Here is a 27,026-nt window from a genome sequence, read left to right as displayed (position 1 = left end):
TCCAAACAGCTTATAAAAACATCACAATAATCCAGTCTATCAATTCATGTCTTGTGAAGTGAAAAGCTGTGTGTTTGTAAAAAACAAATCCATCAACATTATTTTTTTTTTATTTAAAACCATTACTTCTGGCCAAAATAATAGTCCATAATCCATAATATTGCTGTCTCCAGTAAAATTCACTCCCATTGAACTCCCACATAAAAATCCAACCTACATATTTGTTTCAGACTGTTTTTTCCATGGAAACTGTGCTTGATCTATGCATATTTCTCTCCTGACTCAGACAAGACAACTTTTTCACTTGGAGAAAGCAATATATGGATAATATCACAGCTTTTCGCTTCACAAGACATTAACTGATGGACTGGGCTTGTGTGTATTACTTGAGAATTATTGTGATGTTTTTATCAGCTGTTTGGACTCTCATTCTGACGGCACCCATTCACTGGAGAGGATCCATTGGTAAATTTCTTTAAATCTGTTTCCATGAAGTAACAAACTCATCTACATCTTGGATGGCCAGAGCATGAGTACATTTTCAGCAAATTTTCATTTTGAGTGAACTATTTATTTAAAAAAAACTTACTATACTTCTAAATACAGATGTATGCATAGCAGGAGTTTCCAGTGTTCATATAAATAAAGTCAACATTATATACATAAAGGTAATACACACAAGTACAGCCATTTAAACACTATGGCACCTTTCTCACAGATGTATGATGGGTAGAACAATTTAATGTAGTAGTTGTTTTAATGATGTGGTAAAGACTCACTTTGTTACTGCCTGGATTCAGTTAGGAATCGCACAAATGCATATCGATTCTCCCTTGCATAAAGTCCTGACAGGTCTATGGTTTCATTTAAATAAGACTGCCTTCAGCTTTAAATGTAAAGTTATTGTGCCTTTGATAGAATTAACATTTTAAAGCAGACAAATAGGACCTGTTCATCCTTTGAATTGAATCCAAAATGTCTCAGAACAAATATACAAATGCGATACAATAAATGCATACACATAGAACTATAATTTACAATACAGTAATCATGATAAATCATCTTTTAAATAAAATGTTTCATTGCACTTGTTAAAAATTAATATGATTTTTTTTTAAAAGCAATATAACGATTCATTTTTTTAAAAAGGTGTAAAAGGTACTGTGGGATATACCAGATTTAGAACAATAAAAATAATCATTTCTGAAATATACATGTAAAAGACCCTCACCGGTACATATACAGTGATGTATATATAGCATGTGCATGATATCAGTGACACTCATAGAGGCACACACATACACATGCACAATTTACAGACAGGTGTTTGCAATGTGCCGACAATTATATCCTCAGACATGCACGTATGTACAAACGCATACAAAATAAATAAATATGTGAGTAAAATGCTCTTGGTTCATGGTTCATGGTTTCCTTCAAAGCAATATTCGGAACAGTCTTTGATTAACCCTATTACAGCATCTGCCTGGAGTATTTCTTTTGTGTTAGTGAGCATCACGGGGCAGTTTGAGTGTAGCTGGAGAAAAACTGTCCATCCTCCAAACTCTTTGGTCTGGGGGACATAAACGCTGTGGTTTATCCGAATGAATGGGACTGGACCGGGTCACTGGACTGTCCCATTTCTCCTTGGGTCAACCCAAGCTCAGGCCGTGGTAGTACTGCTCTACCAGATTACAGTGGTTTGGGGTGGTGAGCAGCTCCAGGGTTCTGCTATCCGCTTCGCTCCACCACCCCACTGAGGGCTAGATGGTCCCCTCGCTGTGGTCTGTGTGGTTCGTCTTGTTGTGGGCCACGCAGTTCTGTGTCTGGTTGAACAGAGTGGTAGTTTCATCTGTCACTCCGTCATGGAGCTCTGTCAAAGTCATTTCGATTTTGGTGTACTCGCTCTCTGAGGACTGTGGCGTCTTGTCCATGCGTGATGCCATGACGGCGTTCTGATACTGCTGGCGCGTTACCTGTCAATAAGACACAGAAAAGGGGGTAACGAAAAACCAAATGGGTTAAGACAAATGTAAATAACCAAAACAAGGTGAATAAACCGGTTGTAACAATTTTTCATTCTTTAGTAGAACTTTTATCTTGAAATTTTGTCTCATTTATGAAAGTGAAAGTGACGTGACATACAGCCAAGTATGGTGACCCATACTCAGAATTCGTGCTCTGCATTTAACCCATCCAAAGTGCACACACACAGCAGTGAACACAAACAGACACACACCATGAACACACACCCGGAGCAGTGGGTAGACATTTATGCTGCAGCGCGTGGGGAGCAGTTGGGGGTTCGGTGCCTTGCTCAAGGGCACCTCAGTCGTGGTATTGCCGGCCTGAGACTCGAACCCACAACCTTAGGGTTAGGAGTCAAACTCTCTAACCATCAGGCCACGACTTCCCCCATTTATGGACGGCCCCTTTTCACAGATGTATCACTAGGCACCTTTCCATTACAAATTTGTGCAAAACTTTGGCGATATTTTATAAATGTCGATAAAAAAGAATTGCGAAATGACGGCATTTCCATTAACCGATGTTATGTGACTAAAACGTATTTTTTTTCTTCTGCAATAAGTCATGGCAACAGATTTTGATGGGATTTTGGCTACACTAGCCATTATATTTAACTGAAGGAGGCATATGCGCGTATCTTGACAGAAGCAGCGTGGAGAACAGCTTCTCAGATGTGCCATGGCGCAACTGGTAACACCGTTAACAAAAAAAAGTGTTCCTGTCACTTTATATAACCCAGATTGCACGTCTGATGGCAGATGGAGTATTCTGATGAAGACTTTCATACCTTTTCTGGACTTTGACACTGCTATTTACTTGGCAGTCTATGGGACAGTCTCAAGCCTCCAGGTTTTCATCCAAAATATCTTAAATTGTGTTCCGAAGACAAACAGAGCTTTTACAGGTTTGGAACGACATGGGGGTAAGTAATTAATGACCAAATTTTCATTTTGGGGTGGAGTATCCCTTTAACTAGAGCGGCCACGATCAGCTCCGGTGGCCGTTTCGGAGCCGTAACGCGCTGCAGACGTGTAGTGCAAATAGCCTAAGCATTAATGGCAGGGAAAGCCCCTTATACTTGAGAGCAGCCACATATTAAGTGTTTCTTGTAGGTTATAGTACATTGAGGAATGATCATATGACTTTTTACTTACGCAATATGACCTGTTAATGCGGAAAAAACGTTTCCATTGTAGTTTTGCGAATTAGTCCTTTTTCACATTGCTTGAAAAAGCACCTCATGTGAGCATAAAAACTTTTTTTTTGCGATATATGGGCGTTTTTGTTTCCACCAGGCATATTTTCAATTCGCAATTTCAATTTGCACAATTTGAAGAGTAATGGAAAAGCACCTACTGATGCCACATTTCCACAGATATTACCATTGTAATTCTAGCAAAGTATTTTATTTTCATTAAAAAAAGAGAGTTTCTAATACAATGGCTGAGGGAGTGGCAGCAAATTTGACATCTTTCTTTCTGCTGACCAATGTGGTCATAAAAATAATATTTGTTGTAGTTTCCATTCACTACTACAGAAGTTTACCCAATTATGATGACTTCCACTTCGGAGAACCTGGAAATGAGAAATTGGTCCACTGTTTCTGTTGTCTTTTATTTTGGAATTTTAAATCAATCTGTACATCGTCCATTCTTCTTTCTTACCCTTAAAAAACATGCCCAGTATAGTTTTTTACTGCTTCATAACCACATAAAGTGTTTTACTGTATATCAGATTGAAATTATAAAGGACCTTGTTAATCCTGCCTCTATGAAGCCACTTTACCATGGCCGAGTATGCCATGGTTCTGATCCAACCAAGCATTTAAATATTCTCTTACTAAGATATTATTGGGAGATATAGAGTGACAACTGTTATTTCTATAATTTTTAAGCAAGTAGTTTGGATTAATACAGCAGAAAAGAAATAGAAATGTATCTCCCTCGTCTACTTGTGATCCAATCAACCAAAGTACATCTTAATATCAGGTGTAAACGGACAATTTTTCCATGAAGATCTTTGAACATCCATGGAAACTTTCCATTGCAAAAAAAGATTCTATAGAGGGAAAGGGTTCTTCCGATTATTAAAATGTTCTCTACACTGAGAATTTTTTTTTTTTTTTTTTTTTTTTTTTTTTTTCAATGAAAGGTTTCTTTGGGAGCCTAAAAGGATTATTTTATGGAATTGCTATGGAAACCATCTTTTTGGAATGTTTTTTATTTTTTTTCTAAGAGAGCTCATTCCATAGCCCCATAGACCCAATGTCCATGACCACCAAGAACCCATGTCTCCATCTGCCACAGACCCTACCCAGTGCCCAAATCCACGTCTGTCCCAGAGCCAACATTCAAGTCAAGTCTGCTTTATTGTCAATTCTTCCACATGTACAGTACATACATACAGAGAATCGAAATTGCATTACTCTCAGACCCCCGGTGCATACAGATAACACGAACAGTAGAGCCTAAAAATCTAGGTCAAATATAAAATATAAGATAAAACTATACAATAAGGGAATGTAAAAAAGACATAATAGAAAAAATAAAATAAAAATAAGGTTAAATAAAAGCAGCGCAAGGCACATGGTAGATTGAGTGTAAGCCAGTGAACAAACAGTACAGATAAAAATATTTTTAGTGCATAAAAAAATAGCTTATTCAGTCTGATTAAAAGTGACAAAGTGACAAAGGGCTCAGAGCAGTTATTTTATTAAACTGACTGATGAGGAGGTAGAATGATGTCAGTTCCATGGTGAATGAGGTAGTGAGCAGACCACTGCTGCACAAAGTGACTGGTGCATGTCATCGTATGTTAGAGGGAGGGGGGGTGGAAGGACCTGGAGATGTGGGATCTGGGGGGGGGAGAGGGGGTTCATAGTTCAGTGGTGCCTGAGGCAGAAGAGGGACGGGGGGGCAAGTTCGGGAGCGAGTTCAGCTTCCTGACAGCCTGATGGATGAAGCTGTCCTTCAGTCTGCTGGTCCTGGCCTGGAGACTCCGCAGTCTCCTCCCTGATGGCAGCAGACTGAAGAAGCTGTGTGACGGGTGAGTGGGATCACCTGCAAGTGAGACGGGTTCCATAAATGTCCTGGAGGGAGGGGAGAGAGACACCAATGATCTTCTCAGCTGCTCTCACTATGCGTTGCAGAGTCTTCCGGCAGAACGCGTTGCAGGCGCCATACCACACAGTGATGCAGCTGGTCAGAATGCTCTCGATGGTGCCTCTGTAGAAGGTGTACATGATGGGGGGTGGGGCTCTGGCTCTCCTCAGTTTGCGGAGGAAGTAGAGACGCTGCTGTGATTTCTTGGCCAGTGCTGCAGTGTTGTCGGTCCAGGAGAGGTCCTCTGTGATGTGCACACCCAGGAACTTGGTGCTGCTCACTCTCTCCACAGTCGCACCGTTGATGGTCAGAGGAACATGCTGAGTGTGCGCTCTCCTGAAGTCAACAACAATCTCCTTCGTCTTCTCCACGTTCAGAGAGAGATTGTTGTCAGTGCACCACCCGGCCAGGCGGCTCACCTCGCTCCTGTAGTTTGTCTCATCTCTGTTGCTAATGAGACCCACCACAGTCGTGTCATCCGCAAACTTAATGAAGAGGTTGGAGTTGTGTGACGGTGTGCAGTCGTGGGTCAGCAGAGTGAAGAGGAGGGGGCTCAGCACACATCCTTGGGGGGCCCCAGTGTTCAGTGTGATGGTGCTGGATGTGTTGCTGCCGACACGTACTGCCTGAGGTCTTCCAGTCAGAAAGTCTAACAGCCAGTTGCACAGCGAAGTGTTGAGCCCCAGCTCGACCAGTTTGTGAATGAGCTGTTGAGGGATGATTGTGTTGAATGCTGAACTGAAGTCTATGAACAGCATTCTGACGTATGAGTCTTTTTTCTCTAGATGTGTGAGTGCTGAGTGGAGGGTAGTTGAGATGGCATCATCGGTCGACCGGTTGGACCGATATGCAAACTGGAATGGGTCCAGGGAGGGGGGGAGGGCAGACTTGATGTGGTGCATGACTAGCCGTTCGAAGCACTTCATGAGGATGGGAGTAAGTGCAACAGGACGGTAGTCATTGAAGCATGATGGAGATGGCTTCTTCGGGACTGGAATGATGGTGGTAGCTTTGAAGCATGTGGGAACAACAGCTTGACTCAGTGAGATGTTGAAAATGTCTGTGAAAACATCAGAGAGTTCTGCTGCACAGTCTCTCAGTACACGCCCGGGAATGTTGTCAGGACCCGGAGCTTTGCGTGCATTGATCCTGCTGAAGGATCTCCTCAAGCTGTCCGGGGTCAGCATCATCACCTGGTCACTGGGAGGAGGTGGAGTCTTCTGTGCAGTGGAGCTGTTTTGTGCCTCAAAGCGAGCGAAGAAGGTATTCAGCTCGTTCAGCAGAGAGATGTTGCTGTCACAGGTCTGCTGTGGGGGCTTGTAGTCCGTAATGGTCTGTATCCCCTGCCACAGGCTCCGAGTGTCTCTGCTGTCACTGAAACGATGGGCTATCCTCCTGGAGTACTGTCTCTTAGCCTCTCTGATGCCGCGGGATAGGTTGGCCCTGGCTGTTCTCAGGCCCCCTTCATCTCCAGCTCTGAAGGCAGCGTTCCGCGTCTCCAGGAGTCTGTAGACTTCCCCTGTCATCCACGGCTTCTGGTTGGCCCAGACAGTAATGGTTTTTGTGACTGTTACATCCTCAATACACTTGGTGATGTAGGCAGTGACAGTCTCCGAGTACTCCTGGAGGTCAGTGGAGTTATTATAAGTGGCAGCCTGCTTAAACATATTCCAGTCAGTTGTATCAAAGCAGTCCTGAAGAGCGTCAGACGACCCTTCTGGCCACACTTGAATCTGTTTCTGAACTGGTTTAGCGACTTTAACAAGAGCGGTCTGTATGCAGGCATTAGCATGACAGTGATGTGGTCTGAGGCACCGAGGTGGGGGAGGGGGAGGGCTTTGTAAGCTCCTCTCTGTGTGGTGTAAACAAAGTCTAAGATATTTTTACCTCTTGTTGGAAAGTTAATGAGTTGGTGTATTTTTGGAAACACACTCTTTAAGTCAGCATGGTTGAAATCCCCAGCTATGATGAGAAAAGCATCGGGGTGTGCTGTCTGCTGCTCACTGATGTGCTGGTACAGTTCATTTAGTGCATCGTTCCTGTTGCTGTTGTTGTTGTTCGGGGGAATGTAAACCGAAACAAGCAGTATGGCAGTATATTCCCTCGGCAGATAGAACGGCCGGCACTTAATAATCATAAACTGCACCAGGGGTGAGCAGTGTTTGCAGATCACAACAGCATTGCGGCACCACGCGTCATTGATGTAAACACAAAGCCCGTCGCTGCGGGTTTTTCCTCCCGCGACGAGAGCTCTGTCTGCTCAATAGCACGTCAGCTGGTCGAGCTGAATGGCGCAGTCCGGAACGCTGTCACTGAGCCATGTTTCCGTGAATACAAACACACAACAGTCTCTTACAGTCCTCTGAGTTGAACGTAGTAATCGGATGTAGTCCAGTTTATTGTCCAAAGAGCGTACGTTAGCCAGTACGACGGTGGGGATAGATGGCTTGTGTGGGTTAGCCGTTAGCCTAGCCCGGATACCTCCGCGCTTACCCCTCTTCTGCTTCCTCTCACGCCGCTTGTGGCGCCTCCGCTGTGGACGAGATGCAGTAGTGGGGGTCGGTGATGATGTAGGCCTCCGGAGTAGTCCGATGGCCCGCAGCTGTTCCGCGTGCGCGGAGTTTAACTCTAAAAATGCGGCTCTGCCGACATCCAGCAGAAACTCACGACTGTATGCGCGCTTAAAGACAGATAGACGCGATGACGACGTACAAAAACACTGCGACTCACAAGACAAAAAACACGAAAACACCGTTCTGTCGGGACAGAGAGAAGCCGCTGCGTGTGGACGCGCCGCCATCTTGGTTCTAATTCAAATCCACATTTGCCATTGAGCCACAGCCACTGGTTTACAACTGAGCCCCAGCCAGTAGGCCACAGTTGGAACCCCAAGCCCCACAATGGGCACCACAATGGTATCAAAAAATGGCTTCTGAAGAATTACACAGATTTTGTTTTGGGTATCTTGGTTGTAATGACAAGAAAATGTACAGAAACTTGCAAGTGAGCGTGCGTGTTCTCTTTACCTTAATATACTGTACGTCCGACAAAGCTCTGACAGAATAGTCCGGCACATATATCTGCAAGAAGGCATTGAGCTGGTGGTTACTGCTGCCCAGTGACGGTGTGATGGCTTCAATCCGCTCGCTACGATTTAACGAGTCAGAATGGTTCAGTCCAAATGACCGAGGGGGCGATTTGTTTTCTGCACAGGAAAAAAGGAAAGCATCATTATTTTATTAATCATGAAAAAACAAACATACAATCATGGGGTGCAGAAATGATCTCAAAATAGAGGAGGAGCTCTGTAAAACTTATCAGCCTTGCTCACGAATATTAATTATCTGACTTCTTGTTTGACCAGCCTGATGTAGCAACAATTGCTCAACCAATGGTGTGAGTTGGGGGTGGGGCTATTTGTTTGTCTGACCTATCATACAACAGGGGTGTGTTTCAAACTTGTTTAAAAGTACACTATTTCTCTGAAAATATTGTGTCATGGCTTCTACAAAAATTTGAAGCAGAGCAACTGTTTACAACATTGATAATAAGAAATGGTTTTTTTCATCGACAAATCAGCATCTTAAAGGGATACTCCACCCCAAAATGAAAATTTTGTCATTAATCACTTACCCCCATGTCGTTCCAAACCCATAAAAGCTTTGTTTGTTTTCGGAACACAATTTAAGATATTTTGGATGAAAACCGGGAGGCCTGTGACTGTCCCATAGACTGCCAAGCAAATAACAGTGTCACGATCCAGAAAAGGTATGAAAGTCGTCGTCAGAATACTCCATCTGCCATCAGACGTGCAATCTGGGTTATATGAAGCAACGGGAACACTTTTTGTAAGCGAAGAAAACAAAAATAACTACTTTATTCAATAATTCCTTTGTCAACAGTCTCCTCTGTTTCTCTCATTGTCACTGTATGCTGTGTATGCTCTACTGTGTCATCCGCGCCACAAGGATGCACTGTGATATGGAGGAGACTGTTGACAAAGGAATTGTTGAATAAAGTCGTTATTTTTGTTTTCTTTGCTTACAAAAAGTGTTCCCGTTGCTTCATATAATCCAGATTGCACGTCTGATGACAGATGGAGTATTTTGACTACAACTTTCATACCTTTTATGGACCTTGACACTGTTATTTGCTTGGCAGTCTACGGGACAGTCACAGTCCTCCCAATTTTCATCCAAAATATCTTAAATTGAGTTCCGAAGACAAACAAAGCTTTTACGGGTTTGGAACGACATGGAGGTAAGTGATTAATGACAAAATGTTCATTTCATCACAAATGAGATATTTTAAACTGTAATAATATGTTTAACAATAGTACTGTATTGTTGACCAAATAAATACTTTTGGTGAGCAAAACAGACTTCTTTCAAAAACATTAAAAAATATTACAGACCCAAAACTTTTGAACAGCAGTGCATATATGTAGATGTTTATGGTTTTTTAGTACTCTAAATCATTTAGTGACTAGACACTCAAATCCAACTTTATAGAGAAACATATTATATAATTATTTTATAATAGCTTGTAACAGCCTTTTAGAACTCAATAATAGCTCCGCTAGTTATGAAGGGGTGTTTCATGTATGTAAAGTGTTGCCGCTGGCAAGAGTATGATAAAAAGCCTAAGAGCTTTCAAAGTGAAGACTGGCTTGATTTTAATTAAACACAGCTTATGTTTTCCACTTCATAAAGAGCGGGGAAATTTACAAGTGCACACACACACAAACATTATCCTCCCTCGCCCACACTAACACCAGCTAACAGACACTGAAATATGCACATGTTCGCACTCCAGCACATACATTTACGCTTTCTTTCTTCCTCTAACAAATAAACACGCATACACATGTATACACACAAAGGTTTCAACAGTGGGGGTGTGTTAATTCCAAAATTTGGTTGGAATGTATGTAATCCGTGTTTGGATGTGTGAGTGGAGTGAGGGAGCCACCACGTCTTTAGTTCAAGGCTCCAATGCTGGCCTGAAGGGGCCCGACTCTGAACCCTACATGCTGGCAGTCAGCATGAGGTATGTGAGAGCAGGGAACAGTATGTGTGTGCATGTGTGTGTGTCTGTGTGTGTGCGTATGGCCCCGCTGTCGCCCTTTACTCTAGGAGGCCTGTGAAGTAAAAATGTGTGGGAGGGATTCTGTGGGTTTACTGTAACAAGCGGCATGATTTACAATGAGTCACAGACAGATGTCTGACCTTTCCATTGTTTGATTAGTCAAAAATGATTTTGACATTACTTTAACTGGACAAAATGCAACGAAACTGAATTTAGGCCATAACAAGGATAATATGACTTGTAAAGCATGTTGGTTTAACTATACCTGGAGATCCAGCAACAGACTGGGCCCTACTGACCACAAAGGTACGAGACAGGGAGAAAGGAACTACAGAGAAGAATAAAGAGTATGAGGAAGAGAAATGCATCACAAGAAGGTTGGAAACAAAACTACAAGGTGACTGAAAGGTAGAACTGAAGTGGACAGGACTGAAATATCAAGGAGTGGAGAAAATCACTAACTACCACTTATTTTAATCTGGGGGAAAAAAAGAGAAAATATTATCTTTTCCCCATAACAAAGCACTTTAAGTATTAATGTAGGCCTATGTTTCACCACCAGAGGTCACCTATGTTCTGTTGTATTCCCCTAAACTTGTAGCACATGGTTAACATTTGGCAGAATATTCAACTCCTACAAATTTCTGATTGAGCTAAAACTGTTCAACATAATTTGTTGAGCTGGTGGATGCTTTCCCCAAAGACTTTTATGTTCTTTTTATGTTTAGTTGGATCAAAAAATATGAAGCAGAAGAATATAATAGTGAAAGAACTAGGATTTATATTAGCAAAAAGTCACCAGTCACAGGACCTCTGGAATAATTTTATATCATGACAACATATGTTGGCTATATATATATAATCCAGTGTTTTAAAATACTTCAAAAATGAAAGTCGCTTCGTTTCATTTGATTATTGCTTTCTTTTCCACAAACCAAAAGATGTTATTATTCATATCAAATGAATTATAATGCTGGCATCAGTCCATAAACATCTGCTTACAAATTTACTCAAAACAGTACTGCTAACATTAGAAAATGCACAAGATGGGTCACATTTGATATACAAATGCTGCATATCAGTGGCAGTATGTTGTGGTTGTTAAGTTGCTTGACTATATGGAGTATGTCTTCTAAACTATAAGAGTTGGCAAAATAATTGTTTATTATAACTTATAGCAATAACAGTTCCATCCATCCATCTTGTCACGTCACATTTTCTTAAAAAGCATTTTAAAATAAGACACATCCCACTCTGTATTGCTGGCTGCATTTCTCTCATATGTACAAACATATCCTGCACAAATATGTGTACTGTGAAATAAGATTATAGCAGAATCTTGATCATTTCACAGACTTCTCTTCTTCCACTAATGTACTATTTTACATCATTTTGCCTGCCCTTAAAGATTACAGAATCAGTACTTTAAAAAAAAAAATACAATGACATTTGACCTCTGGAAAGAGACCTTTTGAGACGCGCTGTTATTCTTCTGAATTTCTAATATATTCTGATATAGTGTCTGAGTCACAATAATGTCTGACAGGGACTAGTGAGTTTCAAATCATAATAGAATGAAAATAGTATGTCAAAGGTGCCAGAATGAGGCTCCGCTTCCTGTGGATCTTCAAAGTATGCATCCCCGCATACTTTTTGGACTAATACAGCCCACAGCCTTCTGCACTATTGCAGGGTATGTGGGTGTACAATGTGGTATCAAGACAATTTTGCATTGCAGTATTATTTCTTAAAGGAACAGTTCACTCAAAAATTTAAATGAGATAAAAATCTACTCACCCATCCAAGATGTAGATAAGTTTGTTGCTCACCAGTGGATCTTCTATGGTGAATGAGTGCCGCCAGAATGAGAAATGTCTTGATGTGTTTGTTTCAAACTTGCAGCTTTTCACTTCACAAGACCTGTTAGACTGGCACAATTGATGGACTTGAGTCGTGTGGAATTGTGATTTTTTATCAGCTGTTTAGACTCTCATTCTGACGGCACCCATTCACTGCAGAGGATCGTGTGGTGGTGATGTGATGTTAGATTTATCAAAATTTTTTTGAATGAAGAAACAAACTCATCTATATCTTGGATGGCCTGAGGATGGGTACATTTTTTATTTTTGGGACTGAGCTGGGTTTATAGATTTATCAATAATGATTGATCATTTTGGTGTTGTTGAGTATGTTTATTTTTTTTTTATTTTTGGGTGAGTTTATACTTTTCATTCTTAGTATAAGTATTCAAATTGGGTTTCAATCAATAAAATGGAAGACATTTGGATTTAGTTGTGCTTACCTGGAGTAGCGGTGAGAGCCATCATCCCATACGAGGAGAAAGCCCCAGCTTCAAACTTCATTCCCTCCTTCCCTGCCTCCACCTCCACCTTCCCTTAGAGAACAGATCACATTGAATATCAGGCGTTCAATATAGGAACCGTTTTTTTAAGCAACTTCAAGAAGATACAGTTATACAGTTTTAGAAGCAAGGCTGTCTTTCACAATACTCACTACAATATTCTTCTTTCACATTACATTAGTTGAAACTTGGTTGCGCGTGTTAAATACTTGTGAAAATCCCAGCTTGTTCTAGGCTAATAACCTCAATCCCTTCTCTCTATGCCTTCTGCAACCCTGGACCAAACAACCAAGCTGACCTGCAGAATGAGGATGAAATAGTCCACGGGCTTGTTGCGATGGAAGAGGTAATGTTCGATGGCCTTCTTATTCTTCTCATTATATTTGAGCTCCTGGATGACGTTGGGGTGCTTGAGGAGACGTAGAAGGATCTTTTCGGACATCTGGCTTGGACTAAATGCTTCTACTTCTGTAAAGCAAAAGGAGACATGGCATGATCATCATCTTCCTGTTCCTGTGGGGGTTTTGCACTTGAAATTGTTAACTCAGGGCCATTCTAAACCATGGGTAAAGGTAATATCGCATTTTCAGGTTTCAAAACATCACACGGTATATTAGTAAACCTTGGGTAAAGCTTATACTTTTTTTTTTTTTGTTATTCCAGTTAACGCTTTCAATTGTGTGCATGAAAGTTTCTCTGAATATTTAATATTTGTCCATTATGATGTTTGTATTTTGCTAAATAACTAATTGTAACATTGTTCCGTTTACAGTATCTGTGTAATCTGGCAGCTGATCTCTCCTTGACCAGGGAAGGCAATTGTAGTATTGTAAGTATTGTATTTGTTAATAAATGATTAGCGTAAGCCACAACGGGAAATTTCTCTCTAAATCCTGGCATTAGGTTTAAAGGGGAACACCACTCAGAATATGTTTGGCATGCCCTTTTTATATCTATTATACACAACCACCCTTGGGACCTTTTAACAGCGGCTTGATAAACAATAAAGCAAAGGGACTTGTAGGAGGTTGTGCCAAATGCCTGAACAGTTCTGCAAGAATGCAAGAATCAGCAATTATAAAAAACATAACATACATTACCACTCATAATTTTTCGCTTATGCTCTGCAAGGTTGCATTTGTTTTATCAAAAATGACATTATTTGATTTGAAAAATAAAAAGTTTTTAAGAGACATGTAAATTATGAAACAAAATGTGGTAGTTAGAGAGAATCATAAGAACATTGAACATGTTGAAGAACTGCTGAGATTTACAAGAATGCTGCTTAGGTGTTGGTTTATATATTTATATATTTTTACTGTTTGCATGTAAAAAGATATTTGTTATTTTATTTAAACCAGCATTCAAAAGTTTGAGGTCAGTAAGAGATATTTAAAAAGGTAATAATTTTATTTAGTAAAGAAATTAAACTGTTCAAAAGTGACATTAAATTGAAAGAAAGTGCATTAAATTGACCAAAAGTGACAGTAAAGATGTTTAGAAATTTCCAAATTTCCAAATGCTCCATCAGATTCCACAAGAAAACAACAAATAGTTCTAATATACATTAATAATGGTACAAATATACATATTTTTACATGCTTAGCTTAAATGTGTAATATGTATAAAAGTGCTCATAAATGGCTGTTGAGACAGAATTCTTAAGTGAAACAATAAGAGGCTTGGGTTCAAAACCTTTCTTACCTCATGACTTAACAAGCAGATAATAAGAAAAGTTTACTGAGCAACACATCAGCATATTAGAATGATTTCTGAAGGATCATGTGACACTGAAGACTGGAGTAATGGCTGCTGAAAAATGAAAGCTTTGCATCGCAGGAATAAATTACATTTTACAATATATTACACTAGAAAACAGTATTTTTATTAAGTTGGCTTGAAAAAAGAAGCTGAAATCCAATTTAAACTTCTTCTTCTGAGACCAAATTTTAAAATTTATCTCCTCCTAGACGGTTTAAAGCTATAACCACCAAACTTGGGTCAGAACTTCAGACTGGCCTGACTCGGGTTGCTACATCTTTTCTAACTGATAAACGTAAACCAGACTATCAAAACCACCTACAATCCCATAGACTTTCATTGAGGGAGTGAAAACTTTTATATAACAAGACGGTGCATTTAAGCTGTCTATAGCAAAGCTTAACAACTCCCTGCTGAAAAAAAAAAAAAGAAAAAAAAAAAGAAAAAAAACCCAGGCTAAAACCAGCCTAAGCTGATTGACCACTTTGGCTGGTCTCCCTAGCTGGTTTTAAAGTTGTTTTGGCCACTTTTTTAGCAAACCAGGCTGGTCTTAGCTGTTTTTTACTGAATCAAGTGGTTTTGGCTGGATTAGCATAAAAACATGCTAACAACATGCTAGTAACTTGCTAATCATGCTAGAAACATGTTAACAACATGCTAGCAACATGCTAATCATGCTAGAAATGTGCAAGCAACTTGTTAATCATGCTAACAATATGCTAGTAACGTTCTAAATATGCTAGAAACATGATAGCATCATTCTAGTAACATGCTAATAATGCTAGAATCATGCTAGCAACATGTTAGTAACATGCTAATCATGCTAAAAATGTTTTATACCTATATGTTTTTCTGATAGACTGTATTGCCTTGAAAACATTCAAACTTTAATCTTTAAAACTATTTGAACTTTCAAACTACTTCAAACTGAAAACTTTCAGATTGCAAGCTTTTTAAACTTTTTCAAACTTTCTAGCTAGGCTTTTTCAAGCCAACTTAAAGTTTGTCTACAAACTTTTTAATCTAGTTTGGTAATAAAAATGTTTAGTGTTACTATGTATAGGTATATAGATTGATATGGACAGCAGTTTGTAAGTGTTTTTGCCTCGTTTTCTTATTAGAGTACTGCGTGATTATCGTTGCTAGGGAAACTTTGCTTTAATCACTGTGTGTCTTACGTGTGAATTGTGGCGTTTGGTTTTGCGTTTGCCTATCGCGGGACTGGACAGTTTCGGTCTGTTAAATAGAGAGGCGTGACAATAGCCAGTAAGCCGGTAAAAAGTACTTAAAGAGCTGTTTTGTAAACGCCTGTCAGAAGAATCTGTCGAGCGACAGAGAAGGACAGCAGTTTGTAAGTGTTTTTGCCTCGTTTTCTCATTAGAGTACTGCGTGATTATCGTTGCTAGGGAAACTTTGCTTTAATCACTGTGTGTCTTACGTGTGAATTGTGGCGTTTGGTTTTGCGTTTGCCTATCGCGGGACTGGACAGTTTCGTCTGGCCTGTTAAATAGAGAGGCGTGACAATAGCCAGTAAGCCGGTAAAAAGTACTTAAAGAGCTGTTTTTGTAAACGCCTGTCAGAAGAAACAGTCGAGCGACAGAGAAGGACAGCAGTTTGTAAGTGTTTTTGCCTCGTTTTCTCATTAGAGTACTGCGTGATTATCGTTGCTAGGGAAACTTTGCTTTAATCACTGTGTGTCTTACGTGTGAATTGTGGCGTTTGGTTTTGCGTTTGCCTATCGCGGGACTGGACAGTTTCGGTCTGTTAAATAGAGAGGCGTGACAAGCTGACTTCAATCACAGGTGATCAGGCAAATATATAAGTGGTAGGTGTCACCGCGGCAGCGGTCGCGGCAGCCCTCGTGTGAAGCCTCCTCGTGTGAAGACCAACGAGTGTAAAGACCATCGACTCTACCTGCGCGACTCCACCGAGCAAGGACACCGACAGGGCACTTGAGTATTGCTTTTCTCCCCTTCAATTTTTATACAGCTCTTCCGCAAATACTTATTTTGGTCACTTGTAGTCACTATGTGCTTTCAGATCTCTACTATCACTACTAACACTCGGAGAGCACGCTATGTACGTCGAAGGAAGGCCTGCCTGACAAATCTAAGGCCTGTCCCTCTGACCTCTACTCCGACGCTCTCTATTCCACTTGGTCTCTGGAACTGCCAGTCCGCTGTTAACGAAGCAGACTTCATTTCTTCTATTGCTACTCATTCTGGTCTCAGCCTCATGGCACTGACTGAGACCTGGATCAAACCTGAGGACACTGCCACTCCCGCAGCCCTCTCCACTCATTTGACTTGTTCCCACACCCCTCGTACGACTGGGAGGGGTGGAGGTACTGGTCTCCTTATATCGAAAGATTGGAAATTTGATCTTCAACCACCACCTACAGGTCACGGTTCATTTGAATCACATGCTGTTACTGTAACCCACCCTGTTCAAATCCACTTTGTGGTCATTTATCGTCCCCCAGGTCAATTGGGAAACTTCTTGGAGGAGTTGGACGTGCTGCTATCAAATTATCCTGAAGATGGTACTCCTCTGGTACTGCTTGGTGACTTCAACATCCACCTAGATAAACCCCAGGCTGCTGACTTCAACACTCTGCTCGCCTCATTTGATCTCAAGCGAGTCTCTACCACAGCCACTCACAAATCGGGCAACCAACTGGACCTCATCTACATGCGCTGTTGCTCAGTGGACAACACTTTAGTTACTCCACTGCACACCTCAGACCACTTCCTCATTACTGCTAATCTAACACTTACTCCTGAAGCGGCACACGCTCCAACGCGGGTCACCTTTCGACGGAACCTACGCTCACTCTCTCCATCTCGCCTATCCTCTGTGGTTGCATCCTCACTTCCTTCACTCTCGCAGTTTTCAGCTCTGGACACGAACAGTGCTACGGACACTTTTTGTTCCACTCTGACCTCCTGCTTGGACAACTTTTGCCCACTGTCGTCTAGACCAGCACGCACCACCCCCCCATCTGCCCCCTGGCTGTCCGATGTACTCCGTGAACATCGCTCTAAACTCAGGGCTGCAGAGAGGAAATGGCTTAAATCAAGAAAACTCTACCGACCTCAGTGTGTATCAGTCTCTCCTCTCCTCCTTCTCTGCAAACGTCTTCACTGCTAAAACATCATATTACCACGACAAGATTAACAACTGTTGTGACGCTCGGACACTCTTCAAAACCTTCTCTTCTCTTCTTAATCCGCCTCCACCTCCTCCTCAATCGACTCTTACAGCTGATGACTTTGCAGTTTTCTTCACAAATAAGACAAGAACCATCAGTGACCAATTCTCCACGCCGCAGACTGAGGATAACTTCACAACGACTAATGCTCACTCGTTCTCCTCCTTCTCTCCACTCTCAGAGACGGACGTTTCCAAACTTATCCTGTCCAGTCATCCTACTACTTGCCCTCTGGATCCGATCCCCACTCACCTCCTTCAAGCGATTTCTTCTTCAGTCATACCTTCACTTACTCACATTATCAACTCCTCTCTTCACTCTGGAACATTTCCCTCAGCATTTAAGCAGGCTCGGGTAAGTCCACTGCTGAAGAAACCATCTCTAAATCCAGCACTTCTAGAAAACTACAGACCGGTATCCCTTATTCCATTCATTGCAAAGACACTCGAACGAGCTGTGTTCAACCAGCTCTCTATGTTTCTTGTACAGAACAACCTCCTGGACAGCAATCAATCTGGCTTCAAAAGTGGCCACTCAACTGAGACTGCCCTGCTCTCGGTTACTGAAGCCCTGCGACTGGCAAGAGCAGCTTCAAAATCCTCAGTACTCATTTTGCTGGACCTGTCTGCTGCTTTTGACACTGTTAATCACCAGATTCTCCTGTCCACCCTCAGAAAGATGGGCATCTCTGGAACCGCACTCCAGTGGCTTAACTCCTACCTGTCTGATAGATCCTTCATGGTGTCTTGGAGGGGTGAAGTTTCTAAGTCACAACAACTTGCTACTGGGGTTCCTCAAGGCTCAGTACTTGGACCGCTTCTCTTCTCCATCTACATGACGTCATTAGGATCTGTCATTCAGAAGCATGGCTTTTCCTATCACTGCTACGCTGATGACACTCAACTCTACTTCTCATTCCAACCAGATGACCCGACGGTAGTTGCTCGCATTTCAGCCTGTCTGAGTGGCATCTCTAGCTGGATGAATGACCATCACCTTCAGCTCAACCTTACTAAGACTGAACTGCTGGTGGTTCCAGCTAACCCATCGTTTCATCACAACTTCTCTATACAGCTGGGTTCGTCAACCATAACTCCTTCCAGGACAGCCAGAAACCTAGGAGTTTGTGATGGATCATCAGTTAAGCTTCACAGACCATATTGCTACAACGACCCGCTCCTGTAGATTTGCCTTATTCAACATTAGGAAGATTAGACCCTTCCTGTCAGAGCAATCCACCCAACTTCTTGTCCAAGCTCTTGTTCTCTCCAGACTGGACTATTGCAATGCTCTCCTGGCGGGCCTTCCTGCATGTACTATCCAGCCTCTACAACTGATCCAGAATGCAGCAGCGAGGGTTGTCTTCAATGAGCCAAAAACAGCCCATGTTACTCCTCTCCTCATCAGGTTACACTGGCTACCAGTAGCCGCTCGCATCAAATTCAAGGTACTGATGCTTGCCTACAAAACGACCACTGGCACGGCGCCAACTTACCTAAACTCACTAGTTCAATCTTATGCACCCTCCAGAAGTTTGCGCTCTGCAAGTGAACGACGCCTTGTGTTGCCATCCCAAAGAGGTTCAAAATCACTCTCACGGACTTTTTCCTGGACTGCTCCCAGCTGGTGGAATGACCTCCCGATCTCAATTCGAACAGCTGAGTCTTTACTCATTTTCAAAAAACATCTAAAGACTCATCTTTTTCGCCTACACTTAACCAACTAATACTAGTACTTACCTTTTTTCTTTTCTATCATATTCCCAAAAAAAAAAAAAAAATAAAAAAAAAAAAAAAAAAAAAAACCCTGGCTACGTGTTCTGTACTACACTAACTGAGACTTGTCATAGCACTTGTATACCGTTGTTGTTCTCGTTGATCTGATTGTTTCTACTGTTCTCATTTGTAAGTCGCTTTGGATAAAAGCGTCTGCTAAATGATTAAATGTAAATGTAATGTAAATGTATTTTTACTGTATTTCTGCTGTATAAATGCAGCTTTGGCGAGCAGATGAGACTTCTTTGAAAAACATTAAAAAATCTTACCAACTCCAAACTGCATGTTCTTTACCTAATATGATATTTCATGTTTAATCAAATTGTTTCCACAGCCAGGCTTTAAAAAATATCTGTCAAAGCAGTACATCAACATACTGTAACCATTGACAACAGAAAACCTTAACAACAATTCTACTGTGGCTTCTACACCAAATTGTTTTTTTTTTTCATTTCTTACAGAAACACACAAAAAAGTGATAGAGAAAGCTCTTCTGCCAGTGTCAAAGATGTTTTTAGTTTTTCTCTTAGCTCTTTGCTGAAAGGCATTCTTTTATACTCTAACCTAAACAAGTTGCCCCTCTCTAAATGCAAAACCTTAGATTGCAGAAAAAAAAAAAAAAAACATCAACATCATGGCATGACTTTCACAAAAAAACTTTGGCCAAGCTCCTCCTCTACTGTGAGCACCCTATCCATACTACAGTCACAGGACACACTGGGGTAAATCAAGCAGCAATGCAGTACACTTGCCTGTTGCTAGGAAACGCAGAGTAGCCAGTAGAAGCTGAGGTGATATTTTAACCTTCATCTCATTGTCCATGTGCTTGAAAGCTGAGAAATCCTGCTTCCTCTCTCGATGCGTGATTTTCTTTTTTGATTTGTTATCGGCTGTCGGAAAAGTGGGATGATGGGAAGAAAGTTCAGTGCTGTGTAAAATGCCTTGCCTCATATGTTTACACATGTATATTTACAATGACACCTAAAAAGTTTTTGTAATGTTAAGCTAGTTAGAAGTAAAAGCTGAAACAATCTGTTGAAATTTCACTATAAAAAAAAAAAAATGCTATAGCAAGAGACATTGCGAGGTATTTTAACAAGCTTGTATTGTATAACATACATGTATTAATACTTCATTAGATACAGGACAAAATCCATGCTGCTGTTACTGTACTTCATTTTACAATGTACTATCTGAACTGCTTTATAAAGAAAACACAAGACTTTCATGGCACATACTATATAAGTCTGTCTCATCCAGGATTTCAGACTTGATGATTTCTTCAATGACATCCTCCAGGGTGACAATGCCAAGCACTTCATAGAATGGGTCGCCTTCTCCTTCGTTGTTAACACGATGGACTATTGCCAGGTGAGATTTACCTGAGAAGTAATACATTTGTTAAGATGTCGGTTAAGATGCAAATCATTCTTATTTTAAAAATGTAAGCCGTTTACATACAAAACAATATTTACACATATATTTACAATGTGTTTTGTAATTATGTCAAAATGGCCATATGGAAATCTATATACAATATTATATATACAAAATACAATACAGATTTCCATACAGATATTGTCTTATATCAGGGGTGTCTGCAGAGTTTAGCTCCAACCCCAATTAAACACACCTGAACCAACTAATCAAGGTCTTACTAGGCATACTAAAAACTTCCAGGCAGGTGTGTTGAGGCAAGTTGGAGCTAAACTCTGCAGGACAGTGGCCCTCCAGGACCGAGTTTGGACACCCCTACCTTACATGTTACCTATAAGGCAATATGTAATTTTCACATTCTCTGGGTAGATGAAGATTTAAGCTTTATCACCTATATAAAATCCCCATAGTAAAATTTGTATGATGATTTTTATATGTTATTGTATGTGGCAACCACATATGTCAACAATATATTTTATTTATATATGCAACTTTATTAAAACAACTTATATACAAAACGTTTCTGTAATTTTGTCTATCTTTTATATTTCTTTATATAATATCAACATGTATTGGTGGGTTTTAGGATGGATATAGATGTACATGACACATATGTCCAAAAATGTATTGCACATACTGTACATAAACATACATGTATGTTTGCATTATGTATATAAAATATATGAAAATGTTCCAATTTCCAATAGGTTTCATAAATGTTGTTACTTCATATGACAATTTTCATATTTTCATATATGTATATATTTCATATATGGACATTTTATATATGTACATTTGTTACATTTGCGTATGACTATAAAGGAATATTTATATATACGCCATGTGTTTTCTAACTGCATAAAAATGTAATCAAAATTAAAGGTATAGTTCACTCCAAAAAGAAAATTCTGTCGTAATTTATTCTTACCCACTTGTGGTATTGCTATTTTTAATTTAGACTTAGTCCTGTGTCAAATGTAACTTTTAGTTTTTATATATACATTATTTTACTCAATTTTAATTGCAATGATTGTTGTCATTTAGAAAATTTATTTTTACATTTCATCAGAAGTTAAGCCAATAAGCACAAATCAACAGAATATCGACTCGTATGCATGGTTTATTTGACCTCATCTAATGTTAGTGTACAGATTTATAAAAGGATATCAATTAGAAGATAAATAAACACCAAAGACTTCAGATATACACTCGCCCTGTCTATTTTATGAAAACTTGCGTAACAAAAACCTACTATCAAATATTATAACAGAGAAATTCCTCATAGTAATCCAATAATTCCGAATTGCATTAATGTTTCTCTTTTAAAACAAAGGCAAAAAGACTTATTTCTGCACAGAGGTTGCGTAAGTAATGTTACAATCCTCAACCACTATCACAAACAATTCAGTCGAGATCCATGATAGAACACAGATTGGCTGAATGACACTTTAATTTAAGCAGAATACCTCAAAATGGAGATTGCTGAACTCCATCTTCCCTGTACAGTACAATATGTTGGTGTTTTCAGATCACGGTGCCTCCAAAGAGAGAGCGCGTGTGAATGGTTCCTAGATTGCATAAAGCAAAAAGCCAGGAAGAGTATGTATCCGTTTAACAGAAAAGCTCTGATTGGGGGATTTGAGGTCTTGATATCTGGCAACCGCAAACAGTCTGAAATGTTTTGGCTCCACTTTTTTTCAACAAAAATAAAAAGGTTTTGGTAAAGATTTTGTTCTTTTAAACTACATTTTAGTCTCGTCTTTTTTCGGCAATGATACTGCATGTTCATTTAGTCTCATTTATCGTTTAATGACCTCATTATCCTCTCGTTTTCGTCAGGGGAAAACTCGTTGACGAAAATTTTTCGTCATAGTTTTCGTTAACGAAATTAAGACTATTACCCACTTACCCTCATGTCATTCAAACCTGTATGACATTATTTTCTCTTCAAAACACAAAATATAACATGGACCCCATTTCCTTTCAAAGCGCTGAGGTATTTTATGTGTTCCACAGAAGAAAGTCAGTCAAACAGGTTTGGAACGACAAGAGGGGGAGTGAATGATAACAGACACACACACACACACACAGTTCTTACAGTGTGTAACTGCTGATGGCAGCCTAATAATGGTATTAGCATCAATATGTTTGACAGCAACATTCCTACTGTGTCTTCTACAGCAAATCTTAACAAATTATACTTTATACACTTGCTACTTGTTTTATTACACTCTGTACCTGTACAATCAACACTCTAGAGTGTCTCAGAGTGTCTCTGGCATGAAGGCACGCTCTCTCTACAAAGTTCAAAAGTTTCACCCTGTTTCCCAAAACACTGAAGTGTTTTGTCTTTGATATTGAAGGTCTAAAGGTCTAGAGTAACTGGGTTCAGTCTCAAAACATTGTCTATTGTGTCTTTGAACAAAAGTAGTGAGAAATCTCTTCTGGAGTGGACAAACATGTCATAAGCCTTGTGTTTTCATAAAAGACTTTCGAAGAAGGATCAAATGATCTCCTGTTTCTGATAATTGGTGTTTATTTCAACTTAATAAACACTGAAAGCCTTTAAAAGGACAAGGGTGAACCTTTCAAGTTTCTCCTGAATACATATCCCAAAGACAAAAGCGAAAACTCATTTTGTATATATTGTCAAGCAAAACACCAAACAAATTCTTTGCCTTTTCTCAGCTTGTGAACTTTCAGAAGGAATTTTCCAAAGAGCCAGGCTAATATTAGCCCTGAAATGAAGTTTCCATTCAACTTGGGCAATATTCTCACCAAAGCGACTGCTGGGTGATCTGATCTGTCTCAGAGCTGGTCGTTTACATGCAGATGGCCATTTGCTGAAATACTAGGAAGCCTGGGACGCACTTGTGGCAAACCCCATGACAACACAAAAACAATGATTGGGTATAAATCTCTGCTTAAGGAGTGTGGCATTAACTTGAGTGTGTGTACCTTCTTTTCCTTATATTTGCATCTGCTATGATTTCAGTCAGGGATCCAGGGATATTCAGCTTAGACTTAGACTTAGTTTGGAATTAATGAAAAAATGTAAAATAACTGCAGTATCTTATTACCTAAGACATTATATATAAGACTGTATATTTTCCACATACCTATATTTTCTGGGTAGATAAAGATGTTACGGTAGTTTATAATGTAGTAAAATGTGTATATGTACATATGTTAATAAAATCTACGCCATGATTTTTGTATGGTACTATAGGTGACAACCATATATGTCAACAATATTTCATTCATGACAACTCTCAGAATTAATTTTGCCAGCATTTATTAGTAAGCATGGAATGTGCATAGGCTTGGTCTTGGCAGACTAGATCTGCTACACATTGCTGCTGCTGGAGTAAGGATACATCTGAAATGCACGTGAATTCAGACTGCTGCAAGGAAAATAGAGAGAATCCCCGAGCAGATCTAGGCAGGTGGTGCTGGGGAAGGTGGAGGGTTAGTAAAATCCCATGGCACGCTGCAATGAACTGATTCGGTATAAGTCAGGAATAAATAGTTTGCGTAGATAGGAACGAAAAAATTATTGGATGAGCAATCGGCTTTAAGTAAACCAATCAGCTGCTCGGAAGAGTTTCATGACTGAACTATATATTTAGTTTATTTATATATGCAATATTATTAAAACAACATGCAGTATATATACAAAAATCTGTGCTGTTGTGTATGTTTTTGTAATACATATCTATGTTTATATTTATTTATATAAAATCAACATGTATTGATGAGTTTTAGAATGAATATAAGTGTGCTTGGCTTATACGTACAAAAATTTATTACACATACATAAACATATATATTTGTATAGGCTTGATATATGTCAATATATGAAATTGTTCCAATTATGAAAATGTTTCCATTTTTTTTACTTCCTATAACAATATATTTCATACATGTAAATGCTAAAGATATGTACATATATTACATTTGCATATGGGTTAAACCAATGACCTCTTGTCTGATCTGGATTCTTGTCCAAACAACCCATCTGCAGAACACTATAATCTAAATCTACAAATCTCATTCAAGGTCAGATAAACCTAAACAACTAAATCTCAAAAGGAACCTGAGTTACACTTGTTCTAAAGGGTTATTATGTGATATGGGACAATGAACCTACTTGATAGCCAGGTTTACTAGTGTTACCACAGAATACAACTCCACAAGATAGTGCTTTAATAACATCAGTCAACCCTTTGTATGCAAGTGGAAATTAATCACCCTTGAAGAGAGGATGTAAGGGCAAGGGTCAAGGGGTAGTAGAAGCCACAAGACTAAATAAATAAGTGCTCAACCATTAAATCTCTGCACAAAAAAGAGGGGTTTATTCAGGCCACAGTGGAAAAAAAAAAAACATGTTTACTTTATGTATTTTCCTTCATAAGTTCCCTTGAGTACACCATATCTCACCCCTTCAAGGAAACAAGGATATTAGCTTCTCCTCTGTTCTCCGCAAGGATTATTTCTAGCCCAAGGTAGAGAAAAAAGGAAAAGATTACAATTTGGATTTTTTATTTGTGAAGTCACAGCTTGAATAAAAGAAAGCTCACTGATTTAAGACTACTACCATTTTTAGAAACATGATGCATTTTATATTTTTGAGGATAGATGTGCTTTTCCAGAAAACCACTTCAGGGGAAACTTTTACTTCACTACATTCCAAAGCATAATATCATACATTTTAAACTACATTTCTACTTTGTCTCTCTTTGTCATTTTGAAATGAAGAAATCGCCACCTCCTCTAAGGCACAAGAGTGATATCCGATTCATGCACAAACTGATTCGTTCCAATGAAACTGCTGAATTGGCTCCCAAATCACACTGAACGATTCATTTCGCGAATCAGACAGATCCAGTAGCAGCTGTTCTTGAGTCAACAACTCGCTTAGAATGAGCCAAAAAAAAACGGGATATCATTGGAGCTTGAACTAATGGATGACTAACTCAGCAAAAATTAAGTTAGTACTAATGTACTGTTTAAGCCCATTGAAATGCTTGAATGTGGATATGTGGTATATGTGTATAAACCATGCAGCTGTGACTGCAACAAATTACAAGACCATTTCCATCAAGTATCAAAGAGCCTAATTAACTAAACTGATATTTTAACTTAATTTGCTTACATTCATCGCTATCATTTCATCTTCAGCACTATCATCATCAACATCATCTCCAGCCTCATAAAGACAATTACACATATATTGTGTAAAATCTGGTACGGGCAATAGCTCAACTGTGATGTGTGAATGTGAGATGGCCCCACAGCCCAGCATGAGAACATCTACTGCTCCCCCTCAGCTCTTCTGAGACTCGCTGTGTGCTCTTTTCCACCATTTCCAGTTTAAGTCTTGGAATGCAGTTTGTCATATTTTTCCATAGCGTAATTCCCACCATAAATAGTCACATAAGGCAACAAGGACACTGTCTCAGACAGACAGCGATCAGCCTTCTCAGAAAATAGTTTAGTTCTGACAACTACTGGGACCCTGGAAATGAGCGGTGGGATATCACAGAATAAGTGACATGTTTCATAAGAGGACTTTCTGTATTACTCTCCAAATGTTTGACCCTGAGTTTCATTTGTAGCCATAACCTATAAATAGCTCTAATTTATAGATTGTAATCAAATAAATGAAAAAAAATATCAAGGTCACATTAAATCATGTATGTATAACTGTAACTATACGTATAAGTCATTTCTGATAGTTTTGATTTTTTTTTTTTTTTGAGCATTTTGGCATACTACTTTATTATTTTGTAGAAAATAGTAAACATTTATATCAGAAACATAAGAATTAACAAACCTGTTTCAAGCCCATTAATTCTTACTTTTGTCTGCTAAATCAAAGTCATGTGCTGCTACAGATATGTAGAAAAAACAACTATGATACCATAGAGTGTGTGTCAAGGTCAGTATGATATCACTGACTGTGAGTCAAGGTCAGTGAATAATATTAGATAAATAATAATCTTAAATAAATATCATGCAATTTGACCTTTTTATGACAAGGTACAGATTATAAAATAACATGCAGTGCAACCCTCCAAAAACTCATGATATTTATGAAATAATAATTGATGATGCTGGAGGAGTTAGATTTATTTACAGTGAGGGATCACAGGCCACAACAAATGCTGATTCATTAGAAAAGAACCTTATTCAGAACCGATTCTAATTAAATAATAATAATAAATGCTGAAACTGAATAATATTCATAATATTTAGTTCTG

General features: G+C 39.5%; 1 protein-coding gene across 4 annotated transcripts in view; it reads right to left on the bottom strand.

Moving 5' to 3' along the window:
* Positions 1-546: 546 nt before the first annotated feature.
* Positions 547-27,026, bottom strand: part of LOC109095398 (metal transporter CNNM2-like) — a 39,227-nt gene continuing 12,747 nt past the window's right edge. Inside the window, exons 2-8 of one of the 4 annotated variants that reach the window (XM_042757304.1) lie at positions 20,565-20,708; positions 20,079-20,216; positions 12,878-13,047; positions 12,520-12,613; positions 10,483-10,545; positions 8,156-8,334; positions 547-1,976 (exon numbers count right to left, since the gene is read on the bottom strand). In XM_042757304.1, the coding sequence (XP_042613238.1) occupies positions 1,764-1,976; positions 8,156-8,334; positions 10,483-10,545; positions 12,520-12,613; positions 12,878-13,047; positions 20,079-20,216; positions 20,565-20,708 (1,001 nt within the window). In that variant the 3' untranslated portion in view covers positions 547-1,763. The remainder of the gene's footprint in view (positions 1,977-8,155; positions 8,335-10,482; positions 10,546-12,519; positions 12,614-12,877; positions 13,048-20,078; positions 20,217-20,564; positions 20,709-27,026) is intronic. The other 3 variants (XM_042757312.1, XM_042757331.1, XM_042757323.1) reach the window with 3 other exon arrangements.

Source organism: Cyprinus carpio, chromosome A1 (genome assembly GCF_018340385.1).
Source record: "Cyprinus carpio isolate SPL01 chromosome A1, ASM1834038v1, whole genome shotgun sequence".
Classification (NCBI taxonomy): Eukaryota; Metazoa; Chordata; class Actinopteri; order Cypriniformes; family Cyprinidae; genus Cyprinus; species Cyprinus carpio.
The sequence above is the reverse complement of the archived record's forward strand: the minus strand, read 5'-3'. Positions and strand labels throughout refer to the sequence as shown.